Source organism: Branchiostoma belcheri, unplaced genomic scaffold (genome assembly GCF_001625305.1).
Source record: "Branchiostoma belcheri isolate BF01 breed outbred unplaced genomic scaffold, Haploidv18h27 scaffold3, whole genome shotgun sequence".
In the NCBI taxonomy this organism is placed as follows: Eukaryota; Metazoa; Chordata; class Leptocardii; order Amphioxiformes; family Branchiostomatidae; genus Branchiostoma; species Branchiostoma belcheri.
The window spans coordinates 6,413,716-6,435,253 of record NW_017803909.1 but is presented as its reverse complement, the minus strand read 5'-3'; the positions used below and the strand labels follow the sequence as shown (position 1 = coordinate 6,435,253).

The 21,538-nt window shown below is 41.3% G+C and overlaps 1 protein-coding gene across 4 annotated transcripts; it reads right to left on the bottom strand.

Moving 5' to 3' along the window:
* Window positions 1-3,724: 3,724 nt before the first annotated feature.
* On the bottom strand, window positions 3,725-21,528 carry LOC109474006 (WD repeat-containing protein 59-like). Of its 4 annotated transcripts, XM_019774202.1 has the most exons (28): window positions 21,460-21,528; window positions 21,007-21,056; window positions 20,450-20,588; window positions 19,810-19,895; window positions 19,539-19,619; window positions 19,296-19,333; window positions 18,678-18,766; window positions 17,878-17,994; window positions 17,640-17,717; window positions 17,335-17,494; window positions 16,676-16,755; window positions 15,862-16,092; window positions 14,827-14,991; window positions 14,167-14,262; window positions 13,438-13,597; window positions 12,910-12,978; window positions 11,858-11,927; window positions 11,129-11,270; window positions 10,244-10,377; window positions 9,713-9,794; window positions 9,125-9,237; window positions 8,458-8,593; window positions 7,801-7,833; window positions 6,934-7,006; window positions 6,165-6,294; window positions 5,263-5,405; window positions 4,526-4,633; window positions 3,725-3,980 (listed from the first exon to the last, which is right to left on the bottom strand). In XM_019774202.1, the coding sequence occupies exons 1-28, from the start codon at window positions 21,511-21,513 to the stop codon at window positions 3,841-3,843; spliced, it is 2,997 nt and encodes a 998-aa protein (XP_019629761.1). In that variant the 5' UTR covers window positions 21,514-21,528; the 3' UTR covers window positions 3,725-3,840. The 4 variants fall into 4 exon arrangements, with proteins under 4 accessions (XP_019629761.1, XP_019629762.1, XP_019629763.1 ...); XM_019774203.1 differs by lacking the exon at window positions 7,801-7,833; XM_019774204.1 differs by lacking the exon at window positions 12,910-12,978 and having other exon boundaries at window positions 3,726-3,980.
* Window positions 21,529-21,538: the final 10 nt, after the last annotated feature.

Genomic DNA, 21,538 nt, shown 5'->3' with positions numbered 1-21,538 from the left:
CTTCATTAAGAGTTAAAATAGCTCGCTACGCCCGACGGACTTGAAAGACGTGCACGCCCTCATTTTAAGATGTGTCGTGTCAGCCAGGTATGCATTGGTTAAGGACAGGGTTAGGGATGAACAAACAGTAGGGAAGGAAATGAGCCTGAAGGGACAATGGAGTAGGAAATATGGTGCTTTATCGTGCAAAGCAACCAAACAAACTATTATTCTACATAGCAAAAAGGGGTGAGGCGTCACAATTGCATGATGACCAGAAGACGATTTTTCATCCCAACATCTCCTTGGAGATTAGAAAACCGCAGCCACTAGCTCCCGATCGCCACTGATGTTGTGTTTTTCTCACAAAGTGTAGGACTGGTTTGGTACGTGCTTTTCCATTCAGGTAAATTCAGACATAAGACTCTAAGATCCAACATCTCTCTAGAGATAACGATTTCGTCATCTCAATATGACTGTAACTTGAGATACTGTGACACCTTCCATAATGTACATAGTCGGGATATGCTGAGTTTGTCTTCTCATCTGTCCTTGACACTAGCCGGGTCAACCTTTGTACTAGTCTCTCTGAAAATTTAATAAGGATCTACGACAACGTTTCCATCACAACTGATTCGATTTTTTTTCGAGCGTTGCGGAGCCAAAATCCGAAAGGTACACAGGCTACGAATATGCCGCACGGGTCCTTAGACTCCTTACAGGTACTCGTATGTGGTGATGTCAGTGTTGACTGAATGCATATGCATGTTGCGTGGGGAAATTAGTCTACGCCCAAGGTACCAAACAGAAATGGCTGTGTAATTTCCGGCCTCTTTTGTTTGTAGGATGCAAGTCGTTGTCACGCATGTCGTACGCTAGGTTTACGACAGTATATTAAAGCAAGGACATTATTTTTATTATACACTCTGTGTATAATGTCATTGATTAAAGGCATTCTTGGGACAGTCATGACTCACAGATAGTATCCACCGGGTGATCTCCAAGCAGATCCCTATCGGTGTCAAAAAGACAGTATCAAATTTGCCAGAGAGGGTCGCCGGCCACCGACGGGTGGTGGGATTAGCGACACAAAAAAAACCCGGCCATATATAAAAAGCTAACGATCATTCCCCCACAACCTCTGCTTGGAGAGTATTCACCGGGGTCTTCCGTCAGATTTATACGACTCCACCATCGCCGGTGTAGATTAAAAGCCATATCCCATTACAGTTTAAGCTGCCGTCAGTACCTGTTTTGGCTTTCGGGTACGAAGTGTATAGTCAACAGTACTAACGGTTGTTAACACACAATTTGTCGCTAAGTTCGCACGTGTTGAGACTTAATCTTGTTTCTTGCGTCTTTCTACGAGAATACGGATCGTAGAATTCGATCGGCAAAAAAAGAGAGTAAAATTGGCCAAGGGAGTCCGGCTGCGGGGAGGTAGTTTCTTTCCCTCAAACCACAAGGCGGCCAAACTCCCCTCATATTCTCCTATATATAGCCAGCGTAGTTAGTCTGGTAGATATTAAGTGTTGTGTGTGCATGTATGTGTACATGAGACCGTTCACCAGTACTAAAAAGAAAAAGGAAACGGCTACTCACCTGAAATCGTCACCTAACGCGTCCTTAATGCCTCGGTTGGGTCTGGTTTATTGGTCTGGTGTGAAGGTGTGATGACTGCGGATGACCCTTTCAATAGTCACGAAGGCCTGCGGGTACTGAGGTAAATACGGGCTGGTAAAAGACGTCCGACGTTACACGAGTACTTACACCAGGCAGGTATCATAATTATCAAACAAAATCCCAATATATTCTTCTGTAGGGAATAGAACCGAACCGCCTCAGTATTTCGGTGAAACGGGCAAAATGTGTTAGTGACCTTAAACTGTTTTAGTGTCGCTCAGTGCTTCATTTATTCCGTGTCAATGGAGTTTCGTTTCCACTAGACTGATCTGCGGGCTGCCAAAACAGTAGGAATTGTCAAATTAGGAAGAATTTGCCATCAACTCCTACTGGTGGCAAATCATTATCTCTAGCCTGCCAATTTCTGCTAATTTTGCAGCTTGTCAATTCATAACAGAGTCTGACGGAACTAGCAAGGGTTAGATGTCCCCGAGGCTATTGTGACTTCGTGTAATTTGTTCCCCATGTCCTATTTAACGTCCTCCGGTACCAGTCTTGCAGAACTCTGTGCGATTTTTACCTCCATGAAAAATGGAGGTATTGTCTTTATTTGGCGTGTCCGTGTCTGTGTGTCCGCACATTTGTAGTCAGCTAAACTTCAGAACGCCTTGATGGATTGTAATGATATTTGGTATGTTGGTAGACAAATGTCAAGGTCAAATATAGGTCTACTGGTGGCTGACCTTGGTACTGCAGCAGAACCTCCAATTTTGTATTTTTGTCCAGAACATGCTATGGACTTTTGGTGACAGATAGCTTTTTCTCCTCGCATCTCACCCATGCCTTGACTTTAATACAGGAGGAAAAACACATCAATTATTCAAATCTAATTTTCAGCATGTCCTTGGCGAGGGCTCATCTTAAGTACTTTGCCCTGTCAGAGATCCACACCAGATAGACAGCATGATATTCAACACACAAAAGAGCAGCTTTGTGTCTGATGCAATTAATGTCAAAAAGAAACTTAATACCTGGTTCCTGTCACGTTATAGGGATATACACAGAGATGGCACTACACTAGATGTCAACGTATGTACCAAGGGTTGATAACAATAGGAGTGAAACTTAGAGGTAGAATTTCGCAAGTGACGTTCTGCCAAAGGATTGAACCATCACACATACAATGTACTAAAATGTAGTATGCAGTTTGGACCATCATTTAAAATGTATTATGCTAATTACAATCTTATTTGCATTAATAATGAGACAATATAAAAGAATTATTTCGAGGTATGAGATCCCTGATCGCCTTTGTGTCATGGCTTTAAAGAAGACAACACCTGATGCAACAGATATATCTATTTTATTTTTATGCAACACAACTCATATCTGCAGCAGTTTGATTGTAGTATTTGCTAACTGATATACATATAAATATATTCAAGATTGTTGTGATGCTCTTAATCATTGATATATCTTCTTATGATTCCATTGGAAGTGATATATACACGTAAGTCATTCATACTAGTATCTTAAATGTACCAGCTGTATATGGCTTTGGAGACGGGGTTCTTGGAACATAACATGCACCAGCCTAGATTTTAGGTGAGTTTCAATGTAAAAGGCTGGGACCTAGGGAACTTGAGTTCTGCCTGCTAATGTTCTATGCACAAGGCTGGTTTCTAGAGTAATATTTCTCTTGTCTGAGCTTTGTGAATATCCCACATACAAGCCTGGGTCCTGCAGATATCCCACACACAACCCTGGATTTTCCAGGTATCCTCTGTACATATATCTGAGTTCTTCTCAGCCTAGGTTTGGGGGATATCTCATGTACAAGCCTGGGTTTTGTGGATGTCCCATGTACTAATTTGCCTGGGTCCTGGAGATTTGATTTGATTTATTGAAATTGCAACAGTGCAATACACGCGGAACAGAGGCAGCTGTTGCTGGTGTTGTGTCCTGCACATAGAAACAAATACTAGACAGACAATACTCATTTTCACTTGAGTCTAGTGGGGAAAGTTGAGTTAAGAGCCTTTCCCAAGGGCACACAATCGGTGGCATGTCTCTTGATTCCGAGTCGCGCATGCTGCCGTTGCGCCACACGATCCCAAAAATTGTAAAAGCCTGGGTTGTGTGAATGTCCCATGTGCAAGCCTGGGTTGTGTGACTGTCCCATGGACAAGCCTGGGTTGTATGGAGAACCTACGGTACAGACACCAGCTCAGTATGACATCACAAGCTTTCCAGCACGTGGTTCTCCTCAGTACAGCTGCAGCCGCACCCCGTGGGGCAGATGTCGTAGTTCTGGAACCACTCCTGCATGTGACGGGAGTGGCCGCCGTGTCCGCAAGCCAGGCAGAAGTTTGACGACCCTACATGGTACGGCAGAGAGAGGAGGATATCTCCACTTAGGCCACGTCAATTTAATTTGTTGTTTCTCGGCTTTGCCTCGTCATTTTTTTCTGATTTGCAAAAAAAAATTCTGGTTCTGAATCAACTCAAATATGCTCATATTTTGCCCCAAACATGTACAGTTGAGGAAAGTCCTTTTCTTCCTAGTTGTTAGTTTTTCCATCTACCAATGCAGTGGTTTGATTAAAACTTCAAAATTCATTGTTTAGACATTAACCCAGTCTTTTGTGTTGATTTTATCGCTCCTATCGTAGCATTTGGGACTAGACTTGTTTCTATTTTTACTTTTTTTTCCCTGTCACTTCATATGTTTTCCAAAAAAATCTGAGAATGAACAAATTAAATTGGTGTGGCCTTACATGGCAGAGAGAACGGTTCTAATACTTTGGAGGGCCATTACAATGTTAGAGAATGTAATCATGTATAAGTTTGTACACATTTCATGAGGTTCTCTTTTTGCAAGTTTCATTTGTCAATGGAAAGAAGTTGTAAGTGAGAGACATACCTTTAACAGCTATGTGGCATATTGCACATTGGAAGCCATAACCACGGCAGGAGGCACACTGTGGACCTCGGACGTCCTTGTAGCAGTGAACACACTTTGTTCCAAACTCTGCAGAAGGAAGACATTTTCATTCTGAGACATGGCAATACTTTTCTTGTGTTAATCAAACTATTCTTGTCTCAATCAAAGCTGTAGACTCACCAACAGGCCCTGTGAGTAACGTTAATTAGAGAAGTTTATTGCAAATTCACACCCAGAGGCTAATTGCAAGTTACAAACATAAAAGAACATTGAAACAGAGTATAAATAACTAAAATCTACATGATGGAAGGTAGTTGTCTAAAGCTATAGCTATGTCTAAAACTATGTGATTGTCTGAGGGGTTTGACTTCTCTTTTTTAAACCGTGGAAGACGTAATGTACCACCTTTTCCAAAATTAGTGGGTTTTGGGAAGTTAATGGTAAACCATGCCACACAGGGATATCAAACTTGGAGATTTGAGGGCGAATCTGAAAAAGGGTAAGTAGTGTAACAGTGGGGTTTGAGTGCTGCTAATTAACTGTCCCCATCCAATGGGTCCTGGAATTTTGGCCTAATGGTTAACACGCTGGGGTCTTAATCTGGCTGCCTGGGTTTGGTGCGGGTTCAATTCCCAGCAACCCAGGGGTTTTCCTGTTTCTACTCGCTCCTAGTGTTTCAACTTAGCACACTAGCTCTAGCCTTTTCTTAAACTCACCGATCCCTTTGTGTGCTTCAGGTGGTACTGACACATACTTCAGCACGTCAGCTCTCTTGTCCTTCAGACCCCACCGATACAGGATCTCTCCATACGCCTTCTTAAACTCATCATACAGCAGGGTGCAGCCAGGGTCCAGTAACCTGGGGTGGGGTTGGATTAGGAAAGTACACAGTAAAACAAAATCTGTTTGTGAAGGTAAGGTTCTTCTAACACAGCTGAACTTTTCTTGTTTCACCAACTAGTCAGCTGCCTCCATCAGAGTGTAATGCTACATCCTGCTGCCAGGTGGCATTGCAGTCCCAAATGTAGATACATGTAATAATGGCAGCTTATTTATAGGTGCTGAGACAATTGTTTTGTTAAGATACATGTATCCTACCTATTTCAAAGGACTTTCCAACCTGATGAAGCAACCATGAGAGATGATTTGACCTGTCAAATATTTTTATTATATTCAAAGCTAAATCTGTGGTGTCATGTGGCATAACAGTAGAGTGTTTGGCTCAGACCCAAGAGGTCCCGGGTTCGAATCCTGTCTGATGCCGCCTACAGTATCTTGTGTCCTTGGGAAATTAAGGCACTATACACAACTTTCCTCACTTCACTTAGGTGTAAATGAGTACCTAGCTTCGGTTAGTGATGTCCCTCGGATAGGACGTTAAATAGAGGTCTCGTGTCTGGGAGAGCCACACCCCACGCACGTTAAAGAACCCATCACACTTATCAAAAAGAGTAGGGGACCTTCCCGGAGTGAAGGGTTCAAACCTTATAGTCTGGTCTCAGGTTTTTACATCTTTGAAGAGGTGATAGTCAATTGTTATGTCTGACTCAATCCTTCTAATAATGTGGTAAATCTTCATAAGTAAATAAATAAAAGACTGGTGTAGGATTTGACATACTGTTTCTCGTTGTCATGTAGTTCCCTCTCCCTCTGCTGCGGGTCCACGTACTCTCGGTACTGGTAGTCGTCAGGCGAGGAAGTTTCTGTCCAGCTGATACTCCGCCGCATGCCCCCTGATTCACGGTTTCCTGCAGTCAGGGATAAACAGCATTTCTAGCACTCGTATGGCTTTCTATCCACCAATTCTCCTGATTACTTTTTGTATATGCTTCAGTCTCAGGGTTTTTTCTAGCAAAAATTAGTGTGAGGGAGCAGATCACTAGCATGGCGAGGGAGCAAAGTGACCGAGTGGGGGGTTGACGCAGGATTTTGGCATTTTTACAAGAGTAACACAGTTTGTAATGCTAGAATGTAATGTTATGACATTTTGTTTTTGTTTTTTTTTACTGGAAAAAGGTAATTTTGAGATCTTAATGTTGTGTATGTAGTCACTTAGGGTTCATTCTGAAAATTGATATGGGGGTGCTAACTGGTTACATGAAGGAGCGGTGCCCTTATTCCCCGGTTTAGAAAAAACCCTGAGTCTAATGTGACAGTCTAAATGCACAATCTACTTTTGACTTAGTGAATAAAGAAGAATCTGATACAAATCATTTGACTATTCATGATGTACAATATCTGTCTTCTGCTTTGGACGTTTTCTCCATGGATCCATGAAACCAGCAGCAAGGCATAGATACTGGGAAGTCAAACACGTGTACATCTATCTTATCTACTCATAAAATCATCATATTTAATTGACAGGCAAGCAGAAGTCTTGGGCTCACCTATAGTCCAGCCACCTGTGACAAAAGCGTCTGTTTCATAAGTTCCTGGTGAGCCGTACACATTTCCAGAAGACTGGGTAGAAAGCATTACATACAGTTAACATAGTGTTACCAAAGCTGTTAATATGTTATAGGCCAGAGCTCAAAGTACTTTTTTCTGTTACCAACAATGTTATTCTCAGAGATGTCAGAAAATTTGTGGTACAGAATATTTTTCAGGTATATTGGAGTACGTATTTCAAGCCCTATGCATGAAACTTCCTAGAACAGCTTACAAGACATGACATAATCAATGTCTGAAATTAACTCTACACAGGAGGACAGCTTTGATTTCATTGACATAGGAGGCAATCACTGGCTATATATCAAATGACGACATATACTACAGGTTCTATGTGTGATTCGATGCCACATGTTGTAGATTATCTAAACGTTTAACTACAACTGAATCAGTTGTGCCTTAAGTTTTGAGAAAATTTAATTCCCCTATGCATGTTTAACATTCTTTACTTCTACAATATATAAGTTAGTGAAGAAAGATGCCCAAAATTGTAAAACTGCTGTTAAATTGCTTCCACAATATACTACAAGATTATGAGGGCACTGTCACATTCATTAGCACATTGTCATTGGATATTTACATGCACAGTAACTTTTCTGTCACAACATAGTTGAAATTTGTAAAATGTGTACATGGCTGTTCAAAGAATGCTCTCAATCTGCTGTCCTACATATAATACTTATCATACAATGAATGTGATAGAGCCCTAGAACTGTAAAAAAGACTGGAATTATTCCAGAAACCAAGGAACGTCTTGATTGTGGCTACATTGATAGATGAGTGTCTAAAAGGTAACGACACCCCACCTTTCTGCTAGTCATTGAGGGCCCGGATCGGAACTACACACGGCAAAGAGAATAAAACATGCAAAAAGTCCACACACAGGCATTAAACCAACGCAAAGTAAAGTAAAGAAAAGAGCTAGGTAGACTTTCTTGAATACTGTTGTCTCACAAATATCCCTGTATTGTACAGAAACAATTATCAATGCATTGAAGAAAAATAAAAAATGCAAAAGGTTGAACCGTTTTCTACCACTGTGTGTCCTCGTACACAAAGTTATAAATTCAGCTTTGCAAGTATCAATAGGACTACAATTAGTAACGGCAATCACATTAAAATCAATATTACATACATCTAATTTATACATAATATTAGATGTATTTGAAGTCTGTCTAGGTCATCAAGAATTGTCGTCTTTGGATTTCGACAACTTAGTACTACCACTAAACTTACATTGTAGTCTAGTAATGCTAATACTTTCTAAAAGTAAATCATCTGCTTATACCCTGTTTAAAGATTTATTTCGAAGATTGTGGTAGCTTAAAAAATTCTTATACATGAACTATTTTGGCAATGCTTTAATTGGAAAATGAACTGTCATACTTCAATGTAAAGACATATAATTATTATTTTTTTCTGCATGATGAATAATCATAATCATAAAAAGGAGCCAAACTCACGGAGTTGGACTGGAAACTGGAGTTGGAGCTGGACTTAAGGAGTCCTCGACCCTCAGGGTGCACTGTGGGAGCTCCATACGCACAACACAGCATGGCCAGGGTCTGCACATCACACAGCTTACTGTAGTGCTCCAGCCTGGGAGAGGGTACAGAGTCTTAGTTTAGCTGCACATCACACAGCTTACTGTAGTGCTCCAGACTGGGAGAGGGTACAGAGTCTTAGTTTAGCTGCACATCACACAGCTTACTGTAGTGCTCCAGCCTGGGAGAGGGTACAGAGTCTTAGTTTAGCTGCACATCACACAGCTTACTGTAGTGCTCCAGACTGGGAGAGAGTACAGAGTATCAGTTTAGCTGCACATCACACAGCTTACTGTAGTGCTCCAGCCTGGGAGAGGGTACAGAGTATCAGTTTAGCTGCACATCACACAGCTTACTGTTACAGTAGTGCTCCAGTCTGGGAGAGGGTACAGAGTATTAATTCAGGAACAGGTTCAGGTCCGGACCTGTACCCATGTACCTGTACCTGTCCCTAAAATTTGTTTAGGTACACAGCTCTAGCTGCACATGACATGCAACTTACTGTAGTGCTACAACCCAGGTACATGTATACATGGGGTATTTAAAATGAAGATTTACGTATGTGAGAATGAAATTTAACACTTACAGCGTCTGTAGTAATCTCCTCCCAAACGGGTGCTGTGCCCAGGGGCACTCCACATCAGGACTGGAGCTGGGGGCCAGGTCTGCACTCAGAGCTAGAACTGCCAGCGACCAAACCTGTACAACACAACAGGAGACAACTCTGAGCATGTGGACCATAATTATAATAGAGAGTGACATGTGTATACAGGGCTCGAAATACTGGGCGCATGTGCACCTTAGTGCACCCAAATTTGGAGCTGTGCACCCTATCTTTTTGTGGGTGCACCAGTGCACCCAAATATTTCTGTAGGACTATGCATTGTAAAGATGTTCAATGATTCAATGTATAATAGTATACAGCATATTGTTAAGTTAATAACACTTCTCAGAAAAGTAGTACAAAAATATGAATTAGGTTTTGCTGACATTCTATTTACTTTATTTTATTATGGTGCACCCAAGAAATTTTTTGTGCACCCGATTTTTTAGGTTGGGTGCACTAGTGCACCTATTCCCAAAAATGAATTTCAAGCCCTGGTACATGTAGCTTCAAGTCCAGTTGTGGCCCGATGTAGGGGACTAGGATTTGTCATCTGTTACCATGGCTCACCTGCACAAGGTCCTTCCTGCCAACCTGATTGGCTGCCGCTGCGTTCCTAGTGCACATGCTCGGGATGTTGTTAGGGTCCAGGCTACAACAGAACAAGACAGGTATTTTATTACCTTGACAGGCAACGGTGCTCTCATGAACAGCAGATAAGTATAGTAGTCCTTAACATGGGTCTTCATAATGAGAACATCTAATGGAAAACGTAATTGTTTTTGCTCAGTTTCTTCTTCCATTCCAAATACTGCCCTGTGACCTGGTCAATGACCTGAGCCAGACTGTCACCATGGTAACTGGTGTTGGGTTACATAATGTTGCAATTTTATAGCAGGAGGGACTTAGACTCGCAACCATATGTGAAGGTAAACATTATGCATTACCTTTCTAGTTTATATGTAAATCCCCTAAAAAACTAAAACAAGTCACAGCCATAAAATCATCTTTGCATCTATCTTAGCTACATCAGTAGCTAACAAACAAACAAACAAACAAACAAACAAACAAACAAACAAACAAACAAACAAACAAACCCACATGTATGTCTCAGCCAGTTTCTGGTGTATGGGCAGCAGACAGCTGACGTCCTGTATGAGGACCGGCCCGGCGTGCGGAACTTTACTGCTGACGTTCAGGTCCCTCTCACGGTTCTTCCCACTGCGGCGTGACTTCTGTCAGATACAAACATGACAGGTACAGGGTGTCAGAAGTGTTAGAGTCTTTCTCTGGATCTATCAATGCAATAAGTATTTAATCAAAAGCTACTAATGTAGATCAAACTATAAACGTTGATCTGACTGGCATAAGGACATTTCAGTTGGAACAATTTCAAGGATTTTTTCTTTCTATAGCACAGTAATGATCTATTCTTCCTGAAAGAGTATTCTCTCTTTTGCTGAATGATGATACAACTAAGGCAGGAAATGCTTTCCTTGAAAAAAATTAAGAGAAAACAGCTACTGGTACTTGGTTACACTGGTCTAAGCATTAATTTTAATCTTAAAAGTCTCACCAATAGTGAAAGGTAAAATCGAATCTGACCATATCCCCTCCTGAGTACTAGTAACAGTCTGTATTAACTTTCCTTCAGAATCTTAACACGTTACTTTTCCTGTCTAGTAGCAATCAAAGCACCAACCAACCAACCAAACTGGTGTGGCCTGAGCAGCATGCCGGCAGAACGTACCCCCCCCCTTTTTTCACGGTTTTCATTGGATTTTTGGTCAATGTTTCATTAGAATTTCGCCTATTGCAGACGATATTCTTTCCGACATAACATTTGGAAACTACAGATGGAGTGTTAACCTTATATTTGCGATTAGGACCTTACATGAGACGTTTTGCCAAAGTGCTATGCACAATACATTACAGGTTTTGCGCAGGTGCAGTTACAAGTTCTGCTGATGTGCTGGCCTGAGCTACCTTTTCCTTGAAGTAGAAGTTGGAGAGTGGGGCGACCGGCACGCTCTCCCCGGAGTAGATGCGTGAGATGGAAGACTGAGAACTGGACTTCATCATGTTCATGGGATGGAGACCCATGTAGGCAGACAGGGCAGACAGGGACCTGGGGACATGGACAGAACAGGTTTTACACTATATCCAACTCAACCAACTGATGTACACTGTAGTGTATAGTCCATATCTCATACCATTTATACTATAATAATATTAGTTTCTTAAAATAGCCTAGTGTCTAGTCTGTATACGTATTTATGTAGAACTCCTATATATTATCATGTAAGCAAATGCTCCATGTATATCATATCACCTTTATGAAGTAGTATAGTACTAGTGTTACCCCCGAAAATAGTTTCATCAGGTTAGTAAAGTAAAGGATACAAGAGTTTTCTTGACAAAGTTGTTACAGAAAACTCTTGTATCCCAGTATAGTGTTAGTTTCTATATATAGAACACATAAGCATTACTGTAGACATTAGAATAGATTTCAGCTAGATATGCAGTAACTCTGAAAAGCGTGCCATACACGTACCTGTTACAATTGCAACCTGTTGTGCGATTTAAGTTGGACTTTGTATTGTTCATAATCAATGACAAACTACTTGTAGCATATGCAGGTCAGCAAGCAGATTTTTCTAGGTTTGATCAGGAAACAGGAAACACAACATTTTACTTTCCTAGGCTTAACCTGACCTTGGAGTCTGTTCGGTGGTGATTGACGACTGTCGGATGGTGCTCGGGCGCGTGAAGTACACCAGTTTGTCTGGGAAACGCAAATCAGAAGATTTATGTGGACCATCAGCATCAATGGTACTGGTTGTTTCCGGTTTAGAAAGATGACTATTAATTATATCTTGAAAGTTCATCTGTGTTGGTAGAAGTCATTATGAAACAACAGAGACCTGGGGTGCCACAGACTTTCTGCAACCTATGATCCACTGCTCACGGAGTCACGTGTGTTATCTGCGTGACGTCACGGAAGCGGTGGATTGCTCATCCCTTGAAAAAAGACTGGAGTTGTACAGTCGAAAATTTGGGTGAGTCCAATTTTTTGATTGGGCAATTGCAGTTCGAACTTGTTTCATAATGACTACCAATTGTGTTGCTGAATTTTGACATCTCAAAAACCATAACACACTGGTAACAATGATAAAGGCACAAGGAACAAATTTTGGTTACAACAATACAGGGCTACCGCTGTGTTTATTTAGAAATAGTAATAATACTGCACTACATACATGTAGGTCTATAAGGCCACACCAATTTAATTTGTTGTTTCTCAGATTTTTTCAGAAAAAATGTGAAGTGACAGGGCAAAAAAAAAAAACAGACAGAAGCACCCCATGATAGCCAGAAATGTTAAGATTTGAGCCATGAAGTCAACATACCAGGCTGATTTATAAGCAAAACAATAGACTTTTAATGAAATGAAGTTGTATTGTTACATTAGGAAGAAAAGGACTTTCTTCAACCATTGGGGCCAAAATATGTCTTTCATTAAGCATTTTGCAGTTGATTCAGAACCTAAAATCATTTTATTTTGCAAATCAGAAAAAAGTGGTCAGAAAAAAGTGGCCAGGGCGAATCCGAGAAACAACAAATTACATTGGTGTGGCCTGAGCAGGAAAAGAAATAAGACAAAGGAAACAGGGGTGTATCTTGGTGGCCAAAATAACACATTGTTGTACTAATGTCCTAAGCTACTGAGTGCTGAAAGCAGAAATAAGACAGAGAAGGATAGATACATGGCTCAGCAGTGCTGGAGGATTGCCTAGGCCTGAGGGTGATGGGGCGGGTGAAGTAAATCAACTTGTCTGGAAAAGAACACAGGTAAGCAGGACTGTTCCATTGGAGCAGTGCAGGGAACAGCAAAAGTCTTGTTTTTTTTTAAGGAGAGGTAAGGATAATCATGTTGTAAGGAAAAGGTAGGAGTGTCACAGACTGAAAAGTTTAAATAAAGTCTTCAACTACACTCTAAGTGATCTGAGGGCTTTTCCTGGCTCTCCCCTCATCTTATAATGGAACAGCCTTAAACAAAGCAAAGCCCTGTTTAACAGAACAATTTTGACCTCTATATCTAGCAAACTTCTATTCATTGTAATTCCATTAATGTGCAAGTGTTCTTCAGGTTAAAGACAGGAGGCCCAAAATAAACCACTACCGGTAACTTTCCTGCCTTCCCTACATATCTTTTCCATCAATTCCTGATGCAAAATCTTGTGATATGATAAAAAAAAGTACACATAAAGAAAAAAACAAGGGCCGAGACTCACCAACACCACAGAAGCGGGCCCCACTGGTCCTGGGGAAGGGAACGTTCAGGTCCTGGTATGTGCCGTAGGTGGGGATGGACATGAGGGGAGGGTTCACTAATGACTCCATGCTCTGCAGGGGGAAGGGGGTCTGCCGTACCGGAGAGGCATCCTCTGTCAGCTGAACATGAGACAGAATGGATGGAAGGTTTTGTTTAAGTTTATGATTAGTAGACAAGGTTTAACTTTACGATTACTTACTTTACAAATAATACAATAATTACACATCCCAATTCTAAAGCTAATAGTTCTAACAGTAACGTTACATGTATCTGTTTCATGGTAAAAGCTAAATGTAACTTGGAGAGGTATTTCAAACCAAGGATTTCATAATGATACAAATTGTAGGTCTACTAGTAGAATGTACAATCTATAATGCAACAATATGTACTATTTAGCTTTTACCGAGAACAGCAGCCATTGAACTCTAAACAAAACCTTGTTGATTCCATTTTTTGGAGTACTAGTAGTATCAAGCAAAAAGCATAATTGCTTATATAAAGTCTTCTACTCAAGAACATAAATATAAAATCATTCCATTTGCAATATTGACAACAAAACAAGAGAAGAGCAAACTAGATGCAAACTGTGTCTCTGACACCCATTGTTTCTGAACTTATATGGACTGTGAGTGTGGTAATTGCAATTGTATCTGGACATCAGGTTGAGTTTATATGTAATAGAACTGACCGAGATATTGTCCAGTGTGTTGACCATCTGCCTGATACAGGCCTCCAGACAACCATGGTTCCGCCGTACATACTGAAGGGACGTCTCACGTAAGTTCTGGTGAAAAATAAACCAAGATTTTGAGAATACACAGAGCACGGATAGCTATAGATAACTGTCTAAAGTCTACAAGTAGCTGCATAAGTGGACTTATGAAAAATACATGGTAACATATTTTTATTTATTTGGAAGTACAGGCTTCCGTAAACTTAAGGGAACTTAAGTACGGTATGTCCGTAAATTTCTCTGCAAATTGCTAATGATAAAAGTCTTTCCACTCATAATAACAACGCTTGAAATGAGTTGACAGTTCAAACCTCTACAATTTATCCCAATTTCCCAAAACTTGCAGACAAACAAAAACTATTCTTCTTCTAACTTCCCAAAACCCACAAATTTTAGAAAAGGTGGGACATTATGTCTTCCATGGTTTACAAAAGAGAAGTCAAACGCTTCAGACATAGTTTTAGACATAGCAATAGTTTTATTTTGAAGTTATTTTATACTCTGAATCTACTTTCTGAATCAGTGTTCTTTTATGTTTGTAACTTACAATTAGCCTTTGGGCATGGATTTGTAATAAACTTTTCTTAAAAACAATTCCACTAGGTTGTCACTGACCTTCAGTAACGTAGTCTGTAGTGAGTCAGTGATGGAGGTAGGTCTGATGAACTGGAAGCTGGGCGCAGCGTTGTTGGGGTACTGTGGAGGGAACGTCACCACCACCTTCACCTCATGGTTCCCGCACACCGCGTACACCGTGCAACATCGCTTTATCATGTCCACCTGGGGGGGGAGGGGTGTGATTAAAACTTGAAATGTGGCTACATTTAACCATTCAACCTTTTTCGACATGTCTCTTTTGCATGTAAAAAGGTAAAGGTAGTCTCGTAGCCTCTTTGAGGCCCTAGGGGCAGTGGGTTGTTAATTTACTGTGTCCAGGGCACAGTATTAGAAGGTGGAGCTCAACCCTCTCCTTCTACTGCCTTTTACCTCCCCAACTGAAATCAGATACCCATTTTACACCTGGGCATTTTGAGAAAAGTCATATAAAAATAAAGTGCCTGTCCTTACATCTAGCAAGGATGTAAGGAATTGAACCCATGACCTCATGTTCTCATGCCCACTCGTAAAGCCAGTTAGCCATTTGGGGAAACGACTGCACATAGCTTAACAAAAGTTTAGCTTCATCTGGTTGCTTTACCGAAACACACAGACCTCTCATGCTAGCCCAGTGTTCCTGGTGTAAAGACAAGCTGTGCATGATGTACAAAATGACTAATAAACTGTTGGACGTACCAACCACTAAGTATCTGACACCAGTCCAAAAAAAGAACAAGAAACAGTCATGCCTTCAAATATCAGAGTTATCCACCAAGAATTGAGGTGTTCAAAAACTTGTATTACCCAAGAACTATCGTAGAGTGAAACTCGCTACCACGAAGCACTGTCTAGTGTCTAGTGTCTAGTGATGGGGCAACATCACTAGACAGGTTTAAACAACTCCTGGAATTAAATGTGCAAAGATTAAGTGTAACAAGTTGTTCGGTGTGATACAGCCAACTGGTGCCGCGCCGCGTGCCTGTGAAGCTGGTGTGTTATGCTGAAGGGTGGTTATACTGGCTATACAGATACAGACACAGATACAAGCCGTACCTCACTGATCTGGATGTTCGGGATGGGGATGTTGACCAGGAGAAACTCCTGCTGCAGGGTCTCCGGCTGGCCCATCAGGTCGTCCTTGGACTTCTGCGGACTGTCCAGCGAGTCGCTGGTCACCCCGCCCGTGATCTGCTCGATGATGCTGTTCCTGGTGCTGCTGGCCTCCGACATGGAGTCTGTGGTCTCCAGCTCCGTGCTGTCCTGCAGGTCTGTGTGACCACATAACTGGGGAACAGGCAATAGAAGTTACAACAACATATATACCTGGATCTATACAGTAAGCACATCTTCCAGTGGCTGTAAAGACAGTATCAAATTGGCCAAGCTGTATCCATTTGCTTTCAGTGGCAACTCTCTGTCTAAAGTTTGCTGCAACTCTCTGTCTAAAGTTTGCTAAGAATTCCGAGATTGGCTACCCAAACTCAGAGGTAGGGTAACGAGACAAAGAAACCAACTGGACCAATTGCCAGCACACACACGTCAGTACAGCAACAGCCCAATGCCATTTCTAACCAGTTTGCTAAATAACAGTGTGTAGATGAATCCCTTAATTATTTATGCATTAGATAGGATGTATTTGTAAGTCTATGACTGTAATATTGTTACTGATTTTATTGTCCTAAGTTTTTATTACTAGTACATGTACCATAGATATTGACTACTGAGTCAACAATTGAATGTGTTGGTCATTGTTTTAGATAATAGCATTGTACTACATTGTACAATTATAGCTTCATTTCCCTATGTATGTATGTAAGAACACACAAATCAGGGTTAAATTGTTGAAGTCATACACAACATAACTTACTCTCTGTAACTGAGGGTCAATTTTCCATATTCTCAGACTGGAGTCCTTAGACCAAGTCACTAACTGGTAGTCAGCATTGTCTGGAACAACATGTAAATGAAATGTTAGTTACCATTGACAAGAGAGACCAGTATCACTAATTAATAGTCCATAATGATATTTCATATCACATTAGGCCACAGCAATTATTATGGACGACGTCAGCGACGCATTAATTTTTGCCTGATTTTGTAAAAAAAACAAGAAATTTTGTTGCCTTCTGACAGTGGTCAACATGCCGAAAATGGGCAAAGATGTCTGTTGCCATGCTGGAAGGAGGATGGCAGATAACTATGAAGAGAGGAGACAAGAAAAGGCTCTGATTCAATGTTTTGTTTCTTACTTTGATGCAGTGATATGTGATGCTGGCTATGTATATGTGATGTTTCCCACTGAATCAAAACCATTTGTACAATGATTGAGTAAAAATTTTAAAATGTAGGAACCTTGTTTTTTTCAGCCTGTCTTGTTTTTTTTTCGCCCGCTTGCATTAGATTTGGAGTTTGCGGAGGATGTCATCCATAAAATTCACTTGCTGTGGCCTTAGTATATACTAATTGCTGGAGATTCTAATTTCAAAGGTAATTGCAGAAAAGTCACATATGATCCCCTTCACCTACCCTCATTCTGTTTTCTCCACTGGAATTCTAACACCACGTCTGTGTGTCCCACGAAGGTGTGTATGGGGGAGGTCAGGTTGTCTGTGTTCCACAGTAATAAACTGTTCTCCCCCCGCCTCAGCTGTGGGACCATCACCGTGATCAGGCCGTGCCCAAATGGCTGCAAGAAGGGGAGGCAGAAAAAAAGGTCATGCAGTCTTTTCTACTGGCAGTACATGTGCGCCTCCTAGCAGAACACAAAGGTACTGAATTACTGTGACCAACTTGTATCATTACACATAGCACTGCCCTCTCAGAGTACATACCGTGTATCGAGCTCGCCACACTGGAGCACCTGACTTCAGCATAGACGTGGCTCTCTTGGGGTTTGTCACATCCCAGAACTGTGATGGAGAAATTTGGGAAATCAGCAATAACAAAAAATATGTAGGAGACAAAGATGTACATTTATGTACCTAAAACATTGACCAACAGAAAAACACATTTGAATTGAAGACTTATTATTTCTGCCTGTTGTTAATGAATTTGACCTTGAAGTCTGACCTTGACAGTGCAATCCTGGCTGGATGAGGCCATGAGGTGTTCGCTGGTGGGGTCCCAGTCCAGCCCGTGTACCTTGGACAGGTGGGCTGCAATGTACTGCACAGGTGTGCTGCCTTTCTGTGGGGTAGAGGGAGGAGAGATATGGATAGTCAAGTTCACAACTGTCTTGCCATGTTGGACTTCAAATGAACAAATAAAATAACTAGAAAATTAACGTTTGCATTTAGCAAATATGAGACGTTAATTTTCACAAGGTAGCCTAACAAACTACTGCCCTGTTTATTCTTACTTAAACATATTCATATATATGGTGACCAGTTCCTCCGACTCTGTCCTGAAACATGCTATGTAATGTAATCCAATACCACAGGGTGTCTGCTGCAGCATCAGTTACCATGGTGACAGCTGTCTGGTCCAGGTCATTGACCTTATTTGCTTGGAACAGACGAGGAAGAAACAGATCCTGTGTTTTCTTTCTGAATACAGTTACACACTCATGTTAAAGATACAAGATGTTATTCTAGGATATCACCTTTCTGATGTAAGCTTTCAATGTATCAATAAGCTAATACTGGTCGGGAAAAATACCATCTGTAAATTTCAATACGGTCAAATAGATATTATTTCAATGTCTAAAGCTGAATGCTCCTTAAGAAATATGTAAAAAGTCTGATGTATTTGAACTTGATGTATTTGAAATATTTTGTACTTGAACAATAAAGTTGGAAAAGAAAAGCAGATCCTGTGAAGTAAAACAGAATTAGATAAGATAAATATCTACTAGTATATTCTATCCTTACCCTCTGGTCCCAGACCCGTATGTCTCCCTCGTGAGTGGTGGCCAGCAGGTAACTGTTCACCTTGTTCCACTTCACCTGAGACGCTCCAGCTGTGGTGCAAGGGTTTCAAATTTACTTGACGTATGTGCAACAAAAACTTCATATTGACACAACAATAAAGAGACTGTGTAATAGTTCCTTACAGTTTTCAGACCATGGACAATGTGAAATTAACATATTAGTACCAGTCATACATTTATATCTGCTTCAGTACAGCGACAGACTTCAAACTAAGCAACAACCAGTGTCCTCCATCATCTGCAAACGCCAGCTCAGCTGGTTAGGACACGCTGTCAGACTCCCACCTGTCAGACTAGCCAACCAAGTCCTACAGTGGTTCCCAGAAGGACGGAGAAGAAGGGGGCGCCCAAGGATGAACTGGCAACAGACAGTGGAGAGGGACCTTCAGGCAGTCAGCATGAGCTGGAAGGAAGCCTTGAGGCTGGCTGCTGACAGAGGAAGCTGGGCTGCTTTGACTGCCTCATGCGTCACGAGACGCGGGAGCCCCTAAGTCTAAGTAAGTTAGTCAGTACAGTACAAATACACAATATAAGGGATGAGAAGCCTTTGTGGACTCACCAACTGCATTGTAGGCTAGGGACGGCTTTCTTGGGTCTCTGTGAAATAAAAAGACACCAACATGATCATGCTTCCTTCCCATTCTTTTGTCTAATCTTTTAGTTTTACTTTCAAAGAGGGGCATACCTTTGACTATAATGCAGTTTACTCTCAATACAAGGGAGTGGTACATGGGGCTGTCACGCCTTGTGCAGTCAAATAAGAAAGAGTATGGAAACTTGAATCTTTGATCAACATGCTCACCTGATGTCCCACAGGTAGATATAGGTGTCCACAGAACAGGTGGCCACAGTGTTGGCATCTGACATGGACCAGTCCACATCACTGGAGGGGAGGAAGGGCACAGAGAAAACACAGTCAATCTATTCAATGGTGACAAGTTTCGTATTACAATACTTCTGGTGAAGAAGAAATAAACATTAATTCTAGGTTAATAGCACTTAAGTTTGCAGCCGTAGTGGTTCCTTGTTCTATTCTGTACAGTTTAACAGTACTCTCAAGTGTGTAACCATACCTGATAACACGGGTGTGGCCCTTAAGGACTGAGCGAGTTTTCAGCTGACTGTCCTGGAAGCTGTACACCTCAGCTGTCTGGTTAGACTGTAAAAATACAAAAAGTTGTTTCACAAGTACAAAACAGTGTCATAATAATTAATATAAAACTTTATGTACTAGAAAAGAAAGGAGCAATGTTACTGGTAGGTAGGTGGTTAGATCTATTGTATCAATGGAGTTTCTGACGTAGGGAGAGTAGTTGCTGCTGCAAATGTACGCTAATTGAGCAAAGCTAATCCCCAAACAAATCTTTTGGGTAGCTACAAAGACTGTATCAAATTGGCCAGGCAGTATCTATTGGCAAATGGTAACTGTCTGCAGGTACAAAGGAACTGGTCTAGCTGACAACGGTCTTCAGATTCAGATCAGGAAGATATCAAAATTGGAAGTTCAGCTGCAGTACCATAAGAAGCCACTAGGGGTCCCAAAATCTAATCATTTCGAGGTCTTATCAAAACCTACCCACCTACCAAATATCAAGTAAATCCATTCAAGCCTTCTCAAGTTATCATGTTTACAGACACACAGACACACGCACAAACTCCTCCGAAAACATAACCTTCTTGGCGAATGTAATAAGAGATTTGAAAGACCCTTACAGCTGCTACGAAGAAGTCTCCGTTGGAGGCGTGCGGACACCACTGCACGGCGCTGACTTCCCACTTACTCTGCCGAACACTCTTCTTCTGCAGCTCCGGCTGCTGGTTATCCAACTTCACCAGCGCAAAATGTTTACGTCTGGACACGGTCAAAACAGGTCAAAATCAAAACATACATGTATATACAGTTAATAACTTATACATAGTTTGTTACTCAGAAAGTCTCTAACATGACTTTTCCATCCAAACATTGGTGTAAGGACATATACAGACAGTAAGACGATACACTATTGTCCAATGGTTAGATGTTACTAATAGGTTAACTAAACAGGTTGTTTAATAGTATAATAGTCAGCTGCTGTTGTGCCCTATGCCTGCAAAGCTGTTATGCCGAAGGGGGTTTATGCCAGCTATACAGATACGATACCCTGTAACGTTACATCCAGACAAAAAAAATGGTACAGGATATTACAAAAGATAAATGCAGTTAAAGAGCAGACACCTTTGTTGATGTACTAAAAAAACATTCAAACTGAATCTAGACCTGGAGAACTCACCCTGCCAACAAGGCATGACAGCCTGTGCAGTCCACTGCCATCGCGGTGGCCTGGAGAATACAGGTAAGGATTCAACACAAGATCTTATAGCTGGCTGTCACTTCAGCACAATTTTCTGCTGATATATCCACGAACTCTTCATTACTTTACACAAACATACAGATGACAGTTCCATAGATGCTGTTCAAAATTAATGCCTTTGATGTGATACAACAAGATGAAGCACACAAGGACTTTGACAGAGGCAAGTAAGGACTAGTCAGGAGTCGTTGTCCATATAGGGATAACGTTATAGTCAGGAACGCCCCCCTCCCACTGCACCAGTTCCAAAGTTGGACCCAAATTGGGCGCCTTCAGAGTCCATGTCAAACGCTGTGACTGATGCATATTCACGAAATAGGTTATCGAAGTCCTACGGGGTCTGTTAAAAGTCGTTATGTTTGAATAACTCACCTGCAAATCCCGATATTCCGCAACAACATTTTCACTGCTCCATCTCGCAGCCATCTTGGCTAAACTACCGCAAAACGGG